Source organism: Grammomys surdaster, unplaced genomic scaffold (assembly GCF_004785775.1).
Source record: "Grammomys surdaster isolate TR1022 unplaced genomic scaffold, NIH_TR_1.0 125504, whole genome shotgun sequence".
Classification (NCBI taxonomy): Eukaryota; Metazoa; Chordata; class Mammalia; order Rodentia; family Muridae; genus Grammomys; species Grammomys surdaster.
This window is the reverse complement of record NW_021620360.1, coordinates 594,256-614,550: the sequence shown is the minus strand read 5'-3', so window position 1 is coordinate 614,550 and position 20,295 is coordinate 594,256. Positions and strand designations below refer to the sequence as shown.

Sequence of the window (20,295 nt, the reverse complement as noted above, 5' to 3'; positions counted from 1 at the left end):
ACCCACACATGGAACATTCCAGATGCCCTGTGTAGGCTTATATTGTCCAAAAATTACTTTAATAAGCTTACTTAAATATTTTTAACCTCTCTTCTAGCTCACCACCCACCAGAAGTAGTAGAAAGGAAAGGGTAACAGGGCAAAGGAGGATGTGCACCTGTTTAGAAATAGTTCCTTGGGGTGAGTCCAAACTGTGTTGTCAGGATATCAGCAGTTGACTTCACACAAGTCAGCAGTAGAAGTTTAATCCAGAAGAAACTTTCAGAGGCTCTACCAATCGGTCAGAGACTGCAGAAGCAGGAAGAAGCTGCTGGAAAACCACCACAAGTTCTTTGGTTCGTTTCTCTCTACAAAGTCATGACAAAGATCAGCAAAGAAGGCAAGGCTAACCAATGCCACAGCATTGTCAGTGAAGACCGGTATCCGCAAAGACCAGCAAAGTCCAGCAAAGACCTGCAAAACCCAGCAAAGTCCAGCAAAGACCTGCAAAGACCAGCAAAGAATGGCAAAGTGAACCAATGCTACACAGCGTCATCTGTGGTCTGTTGGGTTATATTTATACCCTTTCCAAACATCATGTGTTCTCTCAAGAGGACATCTCTCAAGGTCTAGCAAAACATCACATGCCCCTTTTCCAGGCAGCTTCCAGAAAAACACCACATGTCTGCTTCAGCAAAAACATCCTCCCATAAGACAGTTTTCAGAAAAACATCACACAACATCACTGAGTCTCCAAAGATACGAGAAATTTCCACTTCAGGCCTGGTTTTCCTAGATTAGGTTCTTGAATCATCAGGCTACATTGCTAAAGTGTTTCTTGTATGCCACCCATGTCTGTTTTTAAGATACAGTCTGTAATTCCATCTGTGTCCCAATTCTTTATTTAGTATGGACCTTTGAAATAACAGAAAGCCGTTTTCTTTCTTTCTCTCTTTCTTTTTTCTTTTTTTCTTTTCTTTTTCTTTCTTTTTTTTTTTTTTTTTTTTTTGGTTTTTCGAGACAGGGTTCCTGTATGTAGCCTGGCTGTCCTGGAACTCATTCTGTAGACCAGGCTGGCCGCGAACTCAGAAATCTGCCTGTCTCTGCCTCCCAAGTGCTGGGATTAAAGGTGTGCGCCACCACCGCCCGGCAGAAGGCTGTTTTCTCCTGACTGCTTTTCAAACATTGGGAATGTGACTGAGTGACTAGAGTTCTTGTATACCACATGCCAAAGGTTCCATTTCTCAATACCTCCAAAAACAGGGCGGTGTCACCAGGCCAGGATGGTGAGGTGACTCAGGTAGAGGTGCATCCCACCAAGTCTGACCACCCAGAATGCACATGGAAGAAAAGGACTGTCCCCCTCAAGGTTGTCTTCTGATTCCCTCTACCCCAACACACACACCACAGCTGGGGAGTGCCCTCATTTGCACACCATACACATAAAGCAATAGTATAAATACATAGCATGTAAAGTAGTTTAATATTCCAGTGATTATCCTTGCTTGGGTTGTCCTTCAATCCTCCTGGCAGCTTCTCATTGCAATGTGGGTTGTGGACACAGGAAAATTCATCCACTGGAAAGTCTGGAGGCAAACTGAACACAACTTATACTTACCTGTCCTTAGACATATGTGTCCTTATACATGCGTGTTTACATTTTCTTCAACATGAAACTGTCATGGTTCCTTTTTTCATTTTTATTGCACTGATTTAATAATTATGTGTAGGGATGTGCATGTCATGATGCCCACGTGAAGCTCAGAGGATAACTTACAGGAGTCAGGTCTCTCCATTCACCATGTGGCTTCTATGGATCAAATTCAGGGAGCCAAGCTTGGCGTTTCCTGATAGATAGGTACCAGCATTGCGTTAGGTGACTCTGGAGAACCAAGCCTTCTTGCCCAGGTCCCACCTGTGGCAGTATCAGCCAGCTGTCACCTGTGAGAGGCCAAATCTTTTAAATTCAGACTCCATTTTAGAGAACTTGAACTCAGGCAAACTAACAGGCTGGTACCCAACATTAGTTTCCAAGTTACCTTCTAACAAAACCCGAGCCTAGCTCCAGTCTTTAGGCTAACCCCCAACAAGAACAGCATTTCCTGGTTATTACCCCAACAAGACCTGTGTCTCCAGGTTATTCCCCCAACAAACCTGCACCCCAAGGTTACAAGCCCATCCCCTGACTAATGGTCACTAGTGCAGAGGGAAGCAGAAATTAACTTTATAATATGACTCCAGCACCAGCCAATAATGTTAAAGGTCACAGTAACTTCCCAATTAGATGCTTGCACACTCACCACCCACTTGCTCCTTACTATAAAGCCTTGTCCTGATAGCACTGGCCTAAGCTAGCTGAAATAAAATGGCCCTACTGTGATTACATCAGATCTGTTCCTTTCTGGTTTTGGGGGATCACTAACATTTCCCTGACACTATACCTGGAAAATCACACATTTGCACCAAGAGCTTGGGAGTCACTGTCTATGTTAGTTACTGTGGTCCTCTGAATAAGATGACCCTCATATTCTTGGTCATTTGAATACTTAGTTCCCAGTTGGTGCTGTTTGGGGAAGCTTAGGAGGTGTGGCCTTGCTGGAGGAAGTATGTCACTGGGGGGCATGGTTGGAAGTGTGAGCTCTCAGCTGTTCCTGCTGCCATGCCTGGTGTTTGCTGTCATGACAATGATGGACTCTTAACTCTTTGGGACCCTAATCCCCAGATAAACGCTCTGTAAGTTTCCGTGGACATGATGTTTTATCACAGCAACAGAAATGTAACCCAATACAGTTCCATTTTTTATCACTGTGAATTAATATCTGACAAGACACAGCTTAGGGAGAAAGGGTTTATCCTGGCTTCTTGTAGTCCCTAACACTAAGTCCGTCCAAATGAAGGCAGGATCTTACATCCTGTTCCAGTGTACAGGCCACGTCAGTAAAATGTCCCACAGGAGCTGTCCAAAATGGGTGCTTCTGTTAAAATGGCGCCTCCACTACATCTCCTCAGCCTGCAGGTGTCACAGGAGCTGTCCATGGTGGTGACATCTTTCCTGCTTCAGTCTGCAGCCTTGGTGAAACATCACAGGAGCAGTCCACAGTGCCAACACCTCTCCAGTCCCTGCCTGTCCCCAGCAGCCCCACAGAAATGGCACCTCAGCAAAAGCCAGCTTTACCTGGGAAGGTCCTCCCACACTAACCCATGGGCCCAATGCCAGGGAAAAGGTGGTAAAAAAAAAAAAAGCGGGCGGGCGGTGGTGGCGCACGCCTTTAATCCCAGCATTTGGGAGGCAGAGACAGGCGGATTTCTGAGTTCAAGGCCAGCCTGGACTACAGAGTGAGTTCCAGGACAGCCAGGGCTATACAGAGAAACCCTGTCTCGAAAAAAAAAAAAAAAGTTATCAATCCCTGAACAGAAAAATCCCATGACAGTGACATGGCTCAGCCTGCCAAGGGTGTATGGGAGGAGCTAGACTTCTTTTATAAGCAACTGGATCTTAGAGTGTTCTCTCTCTCTCTCTCTCTCTCTCTCTCTCTCCCTCTCTTGTTCTCCTTCTCTCTCTGTCACTCATCTTGGATAAACCTCTATGGAAGGAGCTCCAGGTAAGTGATGGGGATTTTCTCTTTGGGCTTGCAGGAACAAAAGAGAAGCATCTGACAGGACACAGATGAAACAGAAATCTAGGAAAGAGAGCTAAGGAGCCCTCTAGGGTTAGGAGGAACTCAAGAGAAATGCAGACTAGCTCACAAGAATGAGACATAGAGATTTCTGAAGAGCTGGCAGTTAAGTTGTAGAATTAGGCTGGTAATGGATATCTCCTATATAGTTAAGAAAATAAAGTTTTCTTGCTGAACTGGCAGGTCTTTACCTCAGTTTATGCCTTCTGTGTCTTCAGTGCTATAAATATTAGTTAATTTAAATGGTTACAGGCCTATGAGCAGAACTTTGTTCTCCTGCAATACAGAGCCATCCACAATGCAGAGCAACAACAGGCTTATGAACAGGACTTTAAGACAGACTATGCTGAATACCACATCCTGCATGCCCAAGTTGGAGCTGCAAGGAACAGGTTCACTGGGCTGGCAATGGAGATTAAGAGACTTCAGGGAGTTAACTCCAGAGCACAAGCTGCTAAAAGATAAAATAGTCCAGGAGTATAAAGTGTTCAGGGGGCGGTACTCAAGGTACAGGGAGAGAAGCATCCCTGTTCTGGAAGTGGAAAATTCTGGTTTCTTAGGAAAGTCAGTTGTGTGAAATGATGCTTTGCTGAAGCAGACACAGGAGAAAGGATGTTTTGCTAACATAGACACAGGTGAAAGGACACGTGATGTTTAGAAGGAATATAAATAAAACCCAACAGACAGTAGACAAGGCTGCATGGTATTGATAAGTCTCACCATTGTTTATTGGTAATTATATCTCGTGACTCCATAGAGAGAAATCCACCAAACAAAACAAAACAAAACAAAAACAAAAACAAAAACAAAAACAAAACCTCTGGTGATGTTTTGGTGTCTTCTTGCTGCTTCTGCAGACTTGGGCTAATTGGCAGAGTGAAGTGGAAGTTTCTGGATATGTCAGCTGATACAGACTCATGTGGGGGTTTGCTAAGACAGACCCGTGTGGTATTTTGCTGAAGCAAGACTCATGTGAGGACGGGAGATGTTTGGAGGGAGTATAACAGGACACAGTGGACAGTGATGGCGGGCTTGCACAGCTGGCTTTGCAATGCTACGTTGATTTCATGTCTTCATCTTTTCTGATCTTCACTTTGCTGAGAGAGTCATGGCAGAGAACTTCTCCTGGTGTCCCTGCTGCTCCTGGTATCTCCTGCTGTCTATTTGGCAGAGGTCTGGAAGTTTCTGCTGGGTTTTGCCACAGCTGATGATTCCTGTTTGCTATCCTGACACTACTGAAGTGGACTGATGGTGTCCTGTCAATTGGAGATTGAAATCGCCCCAAGGAACTACTTGTAAACAGCAAACAGCTGAGCCTCCTGTCTTGCTATGAATTGAACTGCCACTGCAGTTTCTTGTAAACTGAACAGCTGATATCCTGACAATGCAGACTGCATTTGCTTCAAAGAACCATTTCTAAACAGGTCCACTTCCCCTCATCCTAATAACCTTTCTTTCCCAGTACTTCTTCTGGGTGGTGCCCTGGAAAGGAGGTTAAGCTTTTAAGAACCCTTATTAAAAGTAGGTTTTGAAAAATCTAAGCCAATCATCTCAGCTGTGGCAGGTGTCTCAGGTGTCAGTGTGCTCCTGAGAGATGAATGAACAGATCACACCAGACACCTGAGAACCCTGGAAAAAACACTGGAAAGGAGAACCAAAAACCCCCACAGTAGCGTGGCTACATTGAGTGCTGAGGGCAGCTTCAAGACTGCATCCTTAGTAGTTAAACAAATGGGTGGGAGGAAATATAGTGCGACCTATCTTGGGCACTTGGCACATTGAGGGATTATCCACTTGAATTTCTGATCTTTAGCCCTGAGGGCTCATAATCCTGGGGTTAGGACAAGGCTCAGGCCTTCCCTGTGACCTTGTGATCACAGACTCTCAGCATGTGCTTCATAGTGATGGAGAGAGCAGAGCCTGGAGGTGACACAGCCCAGGAGTGACCCCACCAAAGATAATAACTCACTGAGCCCACCTGGGCACAGTCCTGTTCACACTCAGCTCCCACAGCCTCATTCTATCCCAACAGATACACACAGCATAGTGACACAGATTCTGGAAGGTTCTGTATCTGCCATTTATTTCTTCAAAAAAAATCTAAGAATTATCAATCCATTACCTTAACAAGAAATCTATCCTCAGGTCAAGATGTTAACAATCAAGTTCACACTCAGATTCTTATTCTCAGTGTAGAAGTGAGGAGCTGCAGCTCAGGGCAGCATGGAGCTGACAGGAAGCAGATGTCCCCCAGTGTTTGGCTGGACAAGGAAGGTTGGCTGTGGAAGGGAACACAGGCAGTGCCAGGGACAGGGTCCTGGTGAGCAGGGCAGACTGGGCTCCACAGTTCTTCACATTGAGCCCAGAAGATCACAAGGAACATGAGACACTGTTGTCTAAAGAAAACTGAGGGCTCTGGATGTCAGAGGAGAGACCTGAACACACTGTCTGTCACTCAGTCCACTCCAGGCTGCTGTCTTCATGCTAGAGAATGAGAGTCATGAACCATCACTGTGAAGTCAACATTCCCACAACCCACCACTCACAGGGGATTCTGGGAGTCCCTGAAACCCAATCATGTCCACATTGCCCCTCCCCAGTCAGGCCCCAGAGTGTCACCTTGACAATCTGGGAGAGACATATCGGAGCTCTGGGAGCTGTCCCTGCCTAGAGTAAAACAAAACAAATGTATATGTATGTGTATGTATTCATATCAAGGTACAAATGAGGCCTCCTGAAGGTTTATCTGAAGGAGCTATTATGGATTCCCAGAGCTCCCATCATCCCCAGCTTCACTCCAATGGCCTCAGGACAATCCCGTCCCACACACTAACCTGGAGCTGGAGCATAGTCTCCTCCTTTTCCACCTGTGAGAAGAAAAGTTGTGAGAGTTCAAGGAAGATCTTGACACAAGGAAGTTTCCAGAACTGACAGCAGACCCAGTTGGAGACAGTAGCAATGCAGGGTGTGGATGTGTTTCCCATTAATGAGCAGAGCACACTTCTAAAGGAGGCTGAGAGAAAACTCAGACCCTGCCCTTTCCTACCTGTGTTTCTCCTCCTCTTCATCACAAAAGCCACCACAGCTCCAATGATGGCCACAGCTCCAAGGACAACCAGAACAGCAATGATCACCATGTTAGAGTCAGTGGATGAAGGAGGCTCTGGGAAGGACAGGAACAGGAAATGAAGGTGAGGGTCATGACCCCAGCTCTCAGCCCTGACTAGCTCAGGGTCTGCAGAAGGTTCCAGCTTTCCCTGACCCCAGCTCTGCACCCACACCCTCCTTACCCCATCTCAGGGTGAGTGGCTGAGACAGCCCCTCATGTTGCACATGGCAAGTGTAATCCTGCTCCTTCCCAAGAGGCACCACCACAGATGCCCACTTCTGGAAGGTTCCATCCCCTGAAGGCCTGGTCTGCACAAGCTCCATGTCCTGGGTCAGCTCCTCCCCATTCAACTGCCAGGTCAGGGTGATGTCAGCAGGGTAGAAGCCCAGGGCCCAGCACCTCAGGGTGACATCACCTTCAGATCTGGGGTGATGGGTCACATGGGCCTTTGGGGGATCTGTGTGGAAGATTTAAGAAATCCCACAATTAACAAGACAAACTGAAATCTACACAAGATACAGTTAAATCAATGATGACACTGAACTATGTGTCTGTCACTCCAACTGTCATTGCACTAGTGACCAGTAGGTGGCGCTGGTCCCCTCAGCACAGAACTTCACATTTCCCCTGGGGGCTCAGAAGCTAAGAGGGAATCCACATGAGCCAGTGGGTCAACATGGCCTTCCTTATGTGATGTTCTACAGCATGAGACAGGTAGTCAAAGAAGGACAGATAAAATGGAAAATAAGTAATTTATCATGTGTTTGAGTTCATATCTATATTAGAAATTAGGGCCATATGCTACTGGAAGGGTTCCACCTCTGAGAGTCAACCACTGTTGTCGTCTGGCTTACCATTATAACTGTCAGGCCAAGTGAACACCCATCACAAAGTGTGTAGCAGAAATGTGGTGAACGTCTGACACTCAGCCATAGAAAATGACTCCCAGCCCCTGCCTCTGGACCACAAGGTACAGGTATGTTACACAGGATCCCTGGAGTGTGGTGTGGACCCCAGTGCAGCACTCACTGGAACACAGCGGGCTCACAGGGTGTGTGGATCTTCCCTCTCACTCCAGCCCTGGATTGCAGAAGACCCTGTCTCTCAGAAAGTCCCATTTCTTTTCACTAAGGGGAGCACTGTAGCTTGTGGGGACAGAGGAAGAGCAGGAGGCTTCTGGATGTTTAGTTCTGACAGGAAACAGTCTAAGCTCACAAGAATCTCTCCTTTAATGAGAACCATGATTTAACTTGTCTAATTATCCAGGTTAGCAGTCTCCCCTGGCACCTGTGGAGACTGATACAAATGATAATACAAGGGCATGGAGAAACATGATCACTCCAGTGCAGACAAAAACTGACCAGAAGAAAAATAATGCCTTCAAGAAACAGAAAGATAAGAAAAGAAGAGAGAAAAAAATTCCACAGTTTGTATCTCTGCAGGGTACCCCATAAGGGCTCATGTGACCTTCACCACTGTAGGAATAGATGGAATTGGGTTGTTGAAGGGATGCAAACCCCACAGACAGGGAGGGATCTGTGAGAATGTATTCTTTGGAAAGTTCTAGAAACTAGGGAACCAGCCTAGTGTAGGGGAGTCCATGTCTCCCATCAGGTAAAGGAGACTTCCGGTCCTGAGGTGTAAGGGCTGACACACTCAGCATGACAGGAGTCAGTGTCCACAGACAGTGGGTGTGGGCAGAGAACCGGGCCTGGGAGAGGCCATGGCTGACAGAGGCTACAATCTGACTGAAGGGAGCCACCATTGTTAAGTGGGGAAAATTCTCTCCTTCCCTCCTAAGACAGACTGGGAACTGTCCAGGGAGAAGGCTGGGCCCTGGGAGAGTCAGTGCAGTCACTGTGATGAGGATCAGGAGACCCAGGGACACTCTCTCCCCTCTGAGACAGGGGCATCACCCCAGCTGAGGGTTTCTTCTTCCCCAGGACTGAGCCCCAGCCCGAGGGCAGAGGGAGGAACTGCCCGCGGCCCCTGCACCTGTGCACAGCAGCGTCTCCTTCCCGAGCTCCAGGTGTCTGCGGAGCCACTCCACGCACGTGCCCTCCAGGTAGGCCCTCTGTCTCTCTGCATAACCAGCCTGCTCCCACTTGCGTCGGGTGATCTGCGCAGCCATGTCCGCCGCCGTCCACGTTTTCAGGTCTTCGTTCAGGGCGATGTAATCGCGGCCGTCGTAGGCGAACTGCATGTACCCACGGAGGAACCTAAGGTCCGGGTCCACGTCACAGCCGTACATCCACTGGATGGTGTGAGAGCCTGCGGGACCCCGCGGTCAGCCCCGCCCATCCGCCCCGGCCCCGCCCATCCGCCCCGGCCCCGCCCACCCGCGGACTTCTCCAAACTGAAAGGGAAACCGGTCCCGGGTCGGTTCTGCTCCCGAACCTCGGACTTGAGACCCGGGACGTTTCCAGCCCCTGTGTGGGGACGTGGAGGGGTCGTGACCTCCGACCCGGGGTCACTCACCGCCCTCGCTCTGGTTGTAGTAGCCGAGAATGTTCCTCAGGTTCACTCGGTAAATCTGCTCGTTGCCCTTGGCTCTCTGTGTCTCCCGCTCCCAATACTCCGGCCCCTCCTGCTCAATCCACGGCGCGCGCGGCTCCATCCTCGGATTCTCCGCGTCGCTGTCGAAGCGCACGAACTGCGTGTCGTCCACGTAGCCGACTTCCATGTACTGGGGCTCCCCGAGGCCGGGCCGGGACACGGCGGTGTGGAAATACCGCATCGTGTGTGAGCCTGGGGGTGGCGCGCGGTGAGACCCCGACCTCCTCCCGGGACCCCGGGCGGGTGCGCGGGCCGGGAGGGGAGCAGGGCGCGGGGCTCGGGACGCGGGTGGAGAAGGGGCGGAGGGTCCGGTGGGCGACGCGGGAACGCGGCTTCCCCGGTGCCGCCCCCGCCCCTCCCCGCAGAGCCCGTTTCCCTCCCGACCCCGCACTCACCCGTGAGGTTTTGGGTCGAAGCCAGGGCGGCCGCCAGCAGCAGGAGCAGCGTGCGCGGCGCCATCGCCCCCATCTCGGATCCGGGAAGTCTGAGTCCCGCGGGCTGCGTGGACTTTATAACCAGAGCCCGCGGCGACGCTGATTGGGTCCCCGGGATCGCGTCACCCAATGGGAGTGAGTCCTGCCTGCGCGTCATCAGTGTCCGGGCAGAAGGACCTGACCCAGGTTAGGAGCAGAAGTGAAACTGGGGAGATGGGGAATCCCCAGCCCTGGGCTTCCCCACCCCTGACCTCACCGCCTGGAGACTAAGACTTTGTCTGAACCCTGTGCTGTGGACAGAGCGCTGTTTGTCATGGTGTCTCCGAGTTCTGACCCAGAAGCCGTCTGGACACCAGGAGAGACCCGCAGGCCAGACTCTCTGTGTCCTCTCCTCCACCCTTCCTCTTCCTTCTCTTCAGAAGTCAGACCCTGGACTCTTCTAGAAGAAAAGTCACTTCCGGGAATACAGTGGTGACACAAGCAGTTGGGGATGCAGTGGAGAGATGCTTCTCTTTAAACAGAGGTGCACTGGCCTTCAAGCCCCACAAGGACCCCACAGAGTCCAGGCTCTGTGTTCACCTGCAGTGGGCGGCTCACACTGACAAGCCTGACTGTAAAGAGGAGACATTGCTTCTTCCCTCAGGATCTGTCTTCTCAGCCTCAGGCTTAGACTCAGAATCCTCCTGTTTCTTCCCAGATGAAGTGTCTGTAGCTCCAGATGGGTGTGTTTTATTTACAAGGATCTTCATTCTCAGTCCTGAGATTGTCCATGTGGACTGGGTCATTGTCTCTGTACTAAACCCACTGGGAAGAGGGTTTAGTATCAAAGCGAACATAAATTTTATGCACCCCATTCTCTCATGTTTCATTCCAAGGTTCTTCAGTGTTTATCTAAACGTGGTTATCATTATGAATGGTAGTGTGGTGTATATCTGTACTGTGGGATGTCCTGTGCACCCTCATTTTTTACTTATAGGACCTATAGGCCAATCCTCCATAGGTGTTAACGTGCTTAAGGCATGAAGGTCTGATTGTCAAGGAAAACAAGCAAAAGAATCAGCACTGGACATGGCATTTGGTGTATAGGACTCATAATGGGTTTCTGACATCCTGCTAGTGAGCAGTCTCCAGTCCTGATTATCTGGTTCTCCTCATAATATGTTTCTATGACACAAAACAAGGGAAGCATAGTGTTAGGAGGAGAGGGGCTAGCCCCAGCATGGTGTGTGTTAAGGAGGGTGAAAACAGCCATGAGAATGACAGAGAAGGAGCCTTTCCGGGTTTGGGGGTGGGAAACAGCTGCCTCAAACTGTGTCAATGAGGACATGAGTGTCCTCCATGTGATCTGGTTGTGTGCACTCAGGTGCCTGCATGGTCTCCTCTTTGTTTTCTCTGTGATCCCCAGGCATGACCTCTTTCTGACTGGAGGGGTTTCATCAGACATGGCAGGCTGGTACCCAGACAGGGAGAGGTTGGTCCTCTGGAAAGATAGAAACAAATCCCCTTCCTACTGGTAATAGGGAATCTGTCCCCCTCCAACACCTGTCAAATGGGTCCTTCCGTCTGACCAGGATGGGTTGACTCCAGTGACAGACAATGGGAGGTTTGTCGTAGGTGGCATAGATGTTGAACACATTCAGTGTGAATAATGCCAGGTTTAATTCGGTAGTTGGTGGTAGGAAGCCTTGTGTTTAATTAATTATTTTTTTAAAGTATTTGATTTGTTCTTTCAATGACAGTTTAGCCCTGAGGGTTCTGAGGGAGACTAGTATGGTGGACAATTTTCCAAGACTTGCAGAAACTGTAGAATTGATGGCTGTTGAATGAATGCAGGTCCAGTATCAGCTTTGATATGGAGAGGGACCCCCATAATAGCAAAATTGGAGAATATGCGATTAGTAAGGTTTTTAAATGGGAATTGGTATCAACAGTAACAAATACAAATTTTTGTGTACGGAGTGATGGAATGTGGGTGACATCATTCTTGCAAGATGGCATTAACCTGAGAGCCTCTGGGGTTGGTGCCCAATTGTTGTATAGCAGTGGTGCGAATTAAGGAGGAGCAAGTTCTGAAGATGTGTTTGAGGTATTTTATGGGGGCATTGGAGAATTTGAACTGTAGCCCTTTCAGGTTAATATGGGTTATCTGATGGGAGTTCTCTAGCAGTGAGGGGTGACAGAGTAAAGTCCCCAGCTGTGACAATTTTACCGGCTGATGTGTTGCCATCAGAGAGGGATCTGGAAGGGATGAGTGTGACTACACATGGTTGACTAAAAGTTGATATGTTCTAGTTTAAAGTATTTTTGAAATCTTCCTTAATAGTTGGAAAAAAGGGTCACCACCAAGTCTGACATATGAGCAGGTTAGCCATGGGAGTAAGCTGACCATATAAGTGCTGTCTGAATATAGACTAGCTAGTTCTTTTAGGTATGTTAAAACCAGGAAGATGGAATACAGTTCTTTAAATCAGGAAGATTTATCTGTGAGAGGGGAAAAATGTGACTCAGAGCTGCTGTCTCTTTGGTATACTGTGTAGATGGCACCCTGCGGCTCTCCATCTGTAAAAGCTGTGGGCCTTGGGATAGCAGACCAAGAGGACAGTGGAGAAGGAAGCCACCTAAAGACTGGTGGGGCTGCAGCAATTTATCTTTGGGGAAATGGTTGTCTGTCTGTCATCAGAAGCCAATGAGTCTATTACCAAAAGAGGTGTGGTTTCTCAGGAGCCATTGGATGTCTGAGATAAGGAAGGGAAAACAGTTACATCAGGCTCCTTACCTATAATTTTTTAGGTACGCTCTCGTCCTTTCCTAATAGTGGATAAAGTTTCAACCACGGTTAGTAGTGGAGGCGCTACCCCTGTAGGAGCATGGAGCCATTCTAGGATCCTCTGAAGTTGGTGTAAGGCTCCAACCACTGTGGGGGGAAGAACTGAATGTAAAGACCTGGATTGTGTGTTGTGGATCATAACATGCCAGGTGTGCGTTTCTTTCTTTCTTTCTTTCTTTCTTTCTTTCTTTCTTTCTTTCTTTCTTTCTTTTTTGTTTTCTTTTTCTTTTTCTTTTTTTTCTTTCGAGACAGGGTTTCTCTGTGTAGTCCTGGCTGTCCTGGAACTCACTCTGTAGACCAGGCTGGCCTCAGACTCAGAACTCCACCTGCCTCTGCCTCCCAAGTTCTGGGATCAAAGGCGTGCGCCACCACTGCCTGACGTATCAGGTGTTTCTAACATGGTGTTTAATAGAACAAAAGGTCCCTCTGCCTGCTGGCATCAGGGAGAGAGGAGAGAAGGAGGTCCTTGACACCCTTAAGTAAATCAAATAGATTTACCTGATAGATCAAATAGATTGCCTGGTTGGTATGGTGAGCCAGATCTAAACTAATTAATATTGCCTATGAATCCTTGAAGGGTATTATGGTTAATGCATCGGGGAAGTCACTGACAGGTGTAGCTGGTCAGACTAAGGGTACATTGATTTCTCTCCCTAGGAGTATGAGGTATCAAATAAGTTGAATCTTTCATTTTTTTTTTATAGATTTATTCTATTTTATGTATATGAGTACATGGTAGCTCTTTTGAGAGACACTAGAATAGAGTATTGGATCTCATGACATATGGGTTTTTTTTTAAGATTTATTTTATTTATAAGCATACACTGTCACTGTCTTCAGACACACTAGAAGAGGGCATCAGATCCCATTACAAAGATGGTTGTGAGGCACCATGTGGTTGCTGGGAATTGAACTCAGGACCTCTGGAGGAGCAGTCAGTGCCCTTAACTACTGAGCCATCTCTCCAGCTTAAAGAATTTGAATCTTAATTTGGATAATAGAAAGCCTCTTTCTATTGGGGCTTTTATGGCTTGTTGTTTAAGATTCTCTGAGGTTAGGTTTAGATCTTGTCTTTTAGCTTGTCATATTAACAGGCCATCGAAGTAATGAAATATACAGAGGCCTGAGTTAGAAGGGGGTTTTAATGCACCAGCTACAGCTTCTTAACAAATAGTGGAGCTGTTAGCCCTGCTTGAGGGAGTTCCTTCCACTCAGCCCTATCATCTGGTCCTGAGGCATTGACTTTAGGTATGAGAAGGTAGTTAGGGGGTTAAATGGTCCCAGGCCTGGAGTGTACATAAACAGACCTGCTTAAAGCAGCCAGCATGGAGTAAGGCTTACTAAATTCCTGTGGAGAAATTACACTGGCTGAACAATTGGTGTGAGGCAGTGGTCTCATTTCCTCACAGGGAGAAGTGAGATACACATGACAACGTAAATATATTATGTCTATTTTTTCTTTCCCAGAGCCTTTCCCAATGTTTGTGAGATTACAGAGCTGCTCTGGCTGGGGGCTGGGGGAGGTGCTGTAGATGTAAGCATTTCTGCTCAGATGGAAGTGTGTCTTGGGACTTGAAAGTCCAAGAACCACACAGCTCTGAGGTGGGACAGTGTCCCAGTGGAAGGGCATCCTGAGACACAGGGGCACAGGATCCACACAGCTCTGAGAGGAAGCCTCCTCAGCAGAGGCATTGTAGCTCCCAGGGGAGGGTCTCCCCAGCTGAGCTGAGGAGCTCAGGAGCCTAAGCCTTGCTCTGTCTCTTCCCTTCTCTTCATTGCTGCTTTTCTTTTGGCTTCCTCTGATTAGAGAAAAAGAAAGTCACACCAGGCAGCAAATCTCATGAAACAGATTTATTGGAGGATTCAGGGTGTGGAGGGACGAAACCAGAGATCATGACCTTTGCTCTCAGGTGTAGGCAGCAGGGAACTGGACAAAGGGCGGGGCTTATATAGGATTTCTGAGGGTGTGGAGCTTCTCAGGGCAGAGATTTCCAGACTGAGAATTGATGGGATTTCAGGTCCTCAGTTTGGGATAACTCAGGGATTGGTGGGTTTTCCTGTTCAGGGATTAGTGGCTTTTTTTTCACCTCCATTTCCCTGGCATCAGGCCCATGGGTTAGAGTGAGAAGTCCTTCCCAGATGCAGCTGGCTTTTGCTGAGGTGCCAACTCTTGACCTTCAAAGTCATCTCTTAACTTTCAAAGGCAAGCAAACATGCCCATAGGCTTTAGAAGTGCCCTGTGATGAGTTTCCTTTCCCAGACCTGCTTCCGGAATGACGATGCTGGGACTGGTTATTCATTAATAAATGCCTAGGCCATAAGCTCTGGCTCATGCCCTGACTAGGTTTGTCTTAATCAGGGTTTCTATTCCTGCACAAATCAAGTTGAGGAGGAAAGGGTTTATCCAGCTTACACTTCCATATTGCTGTTCATCACCAAAGGAAGTCAGGACTGGAACTCAAGCAGTTCAGGAAGCAGGAGCTGATGCAGAGGCCATGGAGGCATGCTGCTTACTGGTTTGCTTCCCCTGGCTTGCTCAGCTTGCTTTCCTATAGAACGCAGGACTACCAGCCCAGGGATGGCACCACCCACAAGGGGCCCTCCTGTTCTTGATCACTAATTGAGAAAATGCCTTGCAGCTGGATCTCAAGGAGGCATTTCTTCAACAGAAGCCCCTTTCTCTGTGATAACTCCAGCTTGCATCATGTTAACACAAAACCAGCCAGTACACCTTGAGAAAGAGGGTGTAGCATATGTATGAATGGATGCAGAGGGTCTGCCACATGCTGGCTGCTGTCTTCATTCATTCATCATAGTCTGTCCAGTTGCACAGTCTGCAGGCAGCAAGGCAGGTTACACTAAGCACCAGGAAAGCCAGGCTTAAGTCTAAAGAAGTACAGCTACTGTTTCTGGAGTGTTCTCTGGATCTTTGTAAGTGGAGGGGGATTTCTGTGTGCATCTACAGATGCAGGGTGAGTCTGGATGGCACCGGTGTGGCGCAGTACGGTTCCCTGAGCATCCTGCATCTCCTTTAGAGTGTTTCCACATCAGAGTAACCGTCAGCAAAGGTAGGGCTGATTGGAACAGCTCCCTTGAGACCCTCCCCCTAACCACACTAGGTCTTCTCCTAGCAGCCTTCAGATGAAGATGTAGAACTCTCTCCAGGGCCATGCCTGCCTGGACGCTGCCATGCTCCCACCTTGATGATAATGGACTGAACCTTTGACCCTGTAAGCCAGCCTCAATTAAATGTTGCCTTATAAGAGTTTCCTTGGTCATGGTGTCTGTTCATAGCAGTAAAACCCTAAGACAGTTACTTACAGGAGTAGAGGGTGACTCAAAGGCAGCTCACACAACCCAGGTGAAGACTCATGACAGCTGGGACCCGGGAACTCTGAGAATCTCCTCTGGGCCGCTGGGCTGCTCAGAGTCCTCCAGAGGTGACTCTGGGAAATGATGCTTGTGGATCGGGCCAGTTTCACTTTCTCAGAAATGTGCTTGTTTACATCCTGAGTCCAGCCTTCTCACCTCACCTCCTGGGGGATGTCTCAATTTCTCTGCTGTCCAAAAAAGCTGCAAGCTCTGGGAAGATGGTGCTTTAGACGCGAGTTGACCGTGCTTCCCTGCTTCACTGCTGTTGTTACCCTCACAGCTCTGGGTAGGCTGCAGTACTGATCAGGATATGTGGTTGCAGTTCCACAGATGGCCTGCAGGCGGCTCTCTCCTGGCCTGTGGAACTTGGTACTATGAGTACACCCACGTGATTTGAACAAGCCAAGGAAGACAGGGAACCACACCGCTGTCAAAAAGCAAACCTCTTTCATGACACCTCTGAAATTGTTACAAGTCATTTGGAAAATTCTAGGTCAGCAATGACAACTTTTAAAGAATTTATCATTAAAGCCAGTGGAGGTGTTATTTAAATTTTTGCGTGGTGTCCATGCCTTTAATACGAGCACTATAGTCGGGTGGGGACAGAGGCAGCAGATCGTTGGACTTCTAGGTCACCTGGGTCTACATAGGCAGTTTCAGGACACCTGGAGCTACACAGAACCTTGAAAAAAAATATATAAAATATATATATATATAGTGGCAGAGAATTGAAAATCCAGCTGCCATGAAGACAAACTCCTGCAAAGCTTGCTTGCATCTCAGATGCTGTCAAATAACTTGACTTAGATTCTTGCCAGTGGCCTGGAGCTCTGAGCATGTTCCGGAGGTCATTGTGAGCACAAGACAGCTCAGGACTGTTCCGAAGAGCAGAGACAAGAGCGTAAGACACACACACACACACATGTCACTGGATGCTCTCAGGGTAGCACCCAGGATAAAGCCACTGTCAGCGAGCTTGTATCTGAGATCCAATTCTTGTGGATAATGCTCAGTTGCTGACTGCAACTGCATACTTTCCTTGTAAACATTCGCCAGATTTGAAACAGGCTTCCGCCAGAAGGGGGTTCTGTTTAACTGGCAGGGAGCTGAAGTGAGCAGGTCTGTCCAGCCTTCGAGTGTGTAATGAAAGCATGTATGTGAAAAGAATAAAAGCCCATGGGCATTGTTAGCTCTTGCTTCCATGGAGGCATGCAGTCTCTCAGACACCTCATAACTTACTATGTGGTACTAAATAAATATATTTTTTAATTATTTATTTTATGTTATGTGAGTACACTGTGGCTGTCTTTAGACATATCAGAAGAGAGCATTGGATTCCATTATAGATGTTTGTGAGCCACCATGTGGTTGCTGGGAATTGAACTCAGAACCTCTGGAAGAGCAGTCAGTGCTCTTAACAGCCGAGCCATCTCTCCAGCCCAATAATATATTTTTTAATTATTTTTATTTCATTTGCATTGGTGTTTGCCTACATGGATGTCTGTGTGAGGGTGTTGGACTCTCTGGAACTGGAGTTGTGGAGAGTTGTGAGCTGGGAATTGAACTCAGAACCTCTAGAAGATCAGCCAGTGCTCTTAACCCCTGAGCCATCTCTCCAACCTCTGAATTATTCCTATGTACATGAGTGTTTTGCTTGTGTATACATTTCTGTACCGTATGCATGTAGTATCCACACAACAACATTGCCCACAGAAAACACTATCTGAATCTTTTTTTTGAGACTTTAAATCTTACTTTATGTATAGAGCATTTTGTCTATATACACGTCTGTGCACCATGTGTGTGGACTACCCATTGAGACCCTAAGAAGGTGATCCCTCCCCTGGAACTGCAATTACAGATGGTTGTGCGCTGCCACATGTGTGCTATGAACCGAACTCCTGTCCTTTGCAAGAGGTGCCAGTGCTCTTAACTACTGAGCCATCTCTCCAGCCCCACCATCTGGTTCTTTTTTAGATAGATCCGGGGCTCCTTAGATTCTACTGGTGCTGCCACCTACAGGAACCTTTCTAGAGATGATTGGAAGAGGGCAGCAGCTGTATTGGTGTTTTGGAAGAGTTAAGGGATCACCTTCACTCTCTAGGGCTTTTGTGGAGACAGTACTGTGTGAGAACCAACCTCACAGTGACATGTCTCCGTTAAGGTGTCTATTGCTGTGGTAAACACCATGACCAAGGAAACTTGGGGAGGAGAGAGTTTATTGGGCTTACACTTCCACATCACTGTTCATCATCGACTGAAGTCAGGATAGGAAGTCAAACATGGCAGGAACCTGGAGGCAGGAGTTGATGCAAAGGCCATGGAAGAGAGCTACTTACTGGCTTGCTCAGCCTTCTTCCCCAACACCCAATCCACACCATTGTGATTTTTCGAGACAGGATTGGGTTTTTCTGACAGTTCTGGCAGACCAGACTGGCTTTGGACTCATAGAGATCTGCCTACCTCTGCCTCCCAAGTACTGGTATCAAAGGCTTGTACCACCACACCCATAAATCAGCCTTTCATTTTTTCCATTATTCACTTTACAGCCCCTAACCTGTCTCCTTTTAGTCCCACCCCCATGACACATTCCTTCCCCCTCCTCCCTCCCCTTTTCAAGAATGTGCTCAGTCCTGCTTTCTTATAGAACCCAGGACCACCAGCCCAGGGAGAAGGGCTAGGCCCTTCTCCATCACTCACTAATTAAGAAAATGCCTTACAGGCTTGCCTGTAGCCCAGTCCTATGGAGGAATTTTCTTAACTGAGGCTCCCTCCTGTGATGGGCTTAGCTTGTGTCAAGCTGACATATAAAACTATCCAACACACCTGACTGGGCAAAGGAAACTCTAATGGTAATTGTCTTCAGTGGGGAAACCTTTAAGTCTTCTGGCTTTCGCTGTGAACATCCATCCCTTCCCACCAGGATGTGGCGGCCAGATCGTTTCAGAAACGAGGATCTCAGGAGCAGAGGGCTAAGCGGCAAGAGCAATTGCAGAAAACCCAGTTTTGTTGCACAGCACTGAGTCAGGTGGCTCATAGCCATCTGTGACCCGCTCCACGGGTGCCCTCTAGTGCCCTCTGCTGGCCTCCACAGGCAATGCACATTTAGTACATTTAGATAGATGCTGTCAAAACTTGTACACATACAATAAAATATTCTGAAAATTAAAACAAAGAACGAAACGGAGACTGAGGCGTTTGTCCGTATGTAAAGGCAGTTCTGCCTGAAGAGAGACTCCGTCTGTGGGAAAGCTCTTCCGTCCAGAGACCATCCTTCTCTTTGCTAACCCAGGGAGACATAGAGAGGTGCAGCCAGGGGCCCTGAAGGGGAGACTTTTGCTCATACCTTTGAGCAGGGGCAGCTGCTCTTCCCCAGAAGGCCTGCGCTCTGGGACATGTCTTTCTGAAGACATCCATTTCCCCTGTGACCCAGAGTTATACCACCTACCCCTTCTGAGCCACGCCCACCCACGTGGCCTCCCTCACAACAATTTTAGTGCTGAGGCTGACGGAACAACTGTTGTTGTGTGCATCTGAAATCTCAAACCAACAACACAAGTTCCAGCCTCTTTCAGGCCAGACCGGGCGGGGGCCCACGCGGTGCCTTAGCAGTGCCTGACCCTGAAGAGCAATCGAGGTCTGCAGAGTGCCAGTTCCGGGTTCCAGATGCAGTAGTGCAGGCAGCGGCTGTGCTGCACTCTGTACTTCCACCTCCCAATTCCTGCTGCCGCCCCTCCAGGGATCCCAGCCACACTGCCAAGAATCTCAAGATAATCCTAGAACAGGCCTGCTCCACAGACACAGATCCATGTCTGAGATCATAAGCCACCTGGGCTTCTCGTACAAACTTCCAGAACGAGAAAGGGAAGACAGGCCAAACCTCTCCCACAGCCCTGGTACATCTGTCTTTCCCCACGTCATACTGGCGAATTGTCCTGCCTCTGATTCTTCTCCCAGAGAACCTCTCTCAGCCCTGACGTCCCACCCTTACTCTCCTGTCTAGACATTGCCATCAGGCTAAGCAAAGGATGGCAGTGTTAGGAGGGGTGAGTGATGTAGATCACCAAGGGGAATTAGATTGCCTCTCCACAATGGGGGTAAGAAGGATCATGTCTGGAGTGCAGGAGATCCTTTAGGGCTTCTCTTAGTACTACCATGTCCTGTGATTAAAGTCAATGGGAATCTACAACAGCCTAATCCAGGCAGGATGACAAAGGGCACAGACCCTTCAGGAATGGTGGTGTGGTCAGTCCTCCAAGAAAAGAGACAAGACCTGCTGAGGTGATTGCTGAAAGAGAGGAAATGCAGAATGGGTAGTAGAGGAAGGTAGTTATAAATATC

General features: G+C 48.2%; 1 protein-coding gene across 6 annotated transcripts in view; it reads right to left on the bottom strand.

Moving 5' to 3' along the window:
* Positions 1-5,712: 5,712 nt before the first annotated feature.
* Positions 5,713-20,295, bottom strand: part of LOC114638045 (H-2 class I histocompatibility antigen, D-P alpha chain-like) — a 111,927-nt gene continuing 97,344 nt past the window's right edge. The window contains exons 1-8 of one of the 6 annotated variants that reach the window (XM_028786399.1): positions 9,717-9,835; positions 9,244-9,513; positions 8,761-9,036; positions 6,947-7,222; positions 6,703-6,819; positions 6,491-6,523; positions 6,276-6,323; positions 5,713-6,140 (exon numbers count right to left, since the gene is read on the bottom strand). In XM_028786399.1, coding sequence (XP_028642232.1) covers positions 6,136-6,140; positions 6,276-6,323; positions 6,491-6,523; positions 6,703-6,819; positions 6,947-7,222; positions 8,761-9,036; positions 9,244-9,513; positions 9,717-9,789 — 1,098 coding nt within the window. In that variant the 5' untranslated portion in view covers positions 9,790-9,835 and the 3' untranslated portion in view covers positions 5,713-6,135. Of the gene's footprint in view, positions 6,141-6,216; positions 6,324-6,490; positions 6,539-6,702; positions 6,820-6,946; positions 7,223-8,760; positions 9,037-9,243; positions 9,514-9,716; positions 9,836-20,295 lie in introns of those variants that run through there. The other 5 variants (XM_028786402.1, XM_028786395.1, XM_028786397.1 and 2 more) reach the window with 5 other exon arrangements.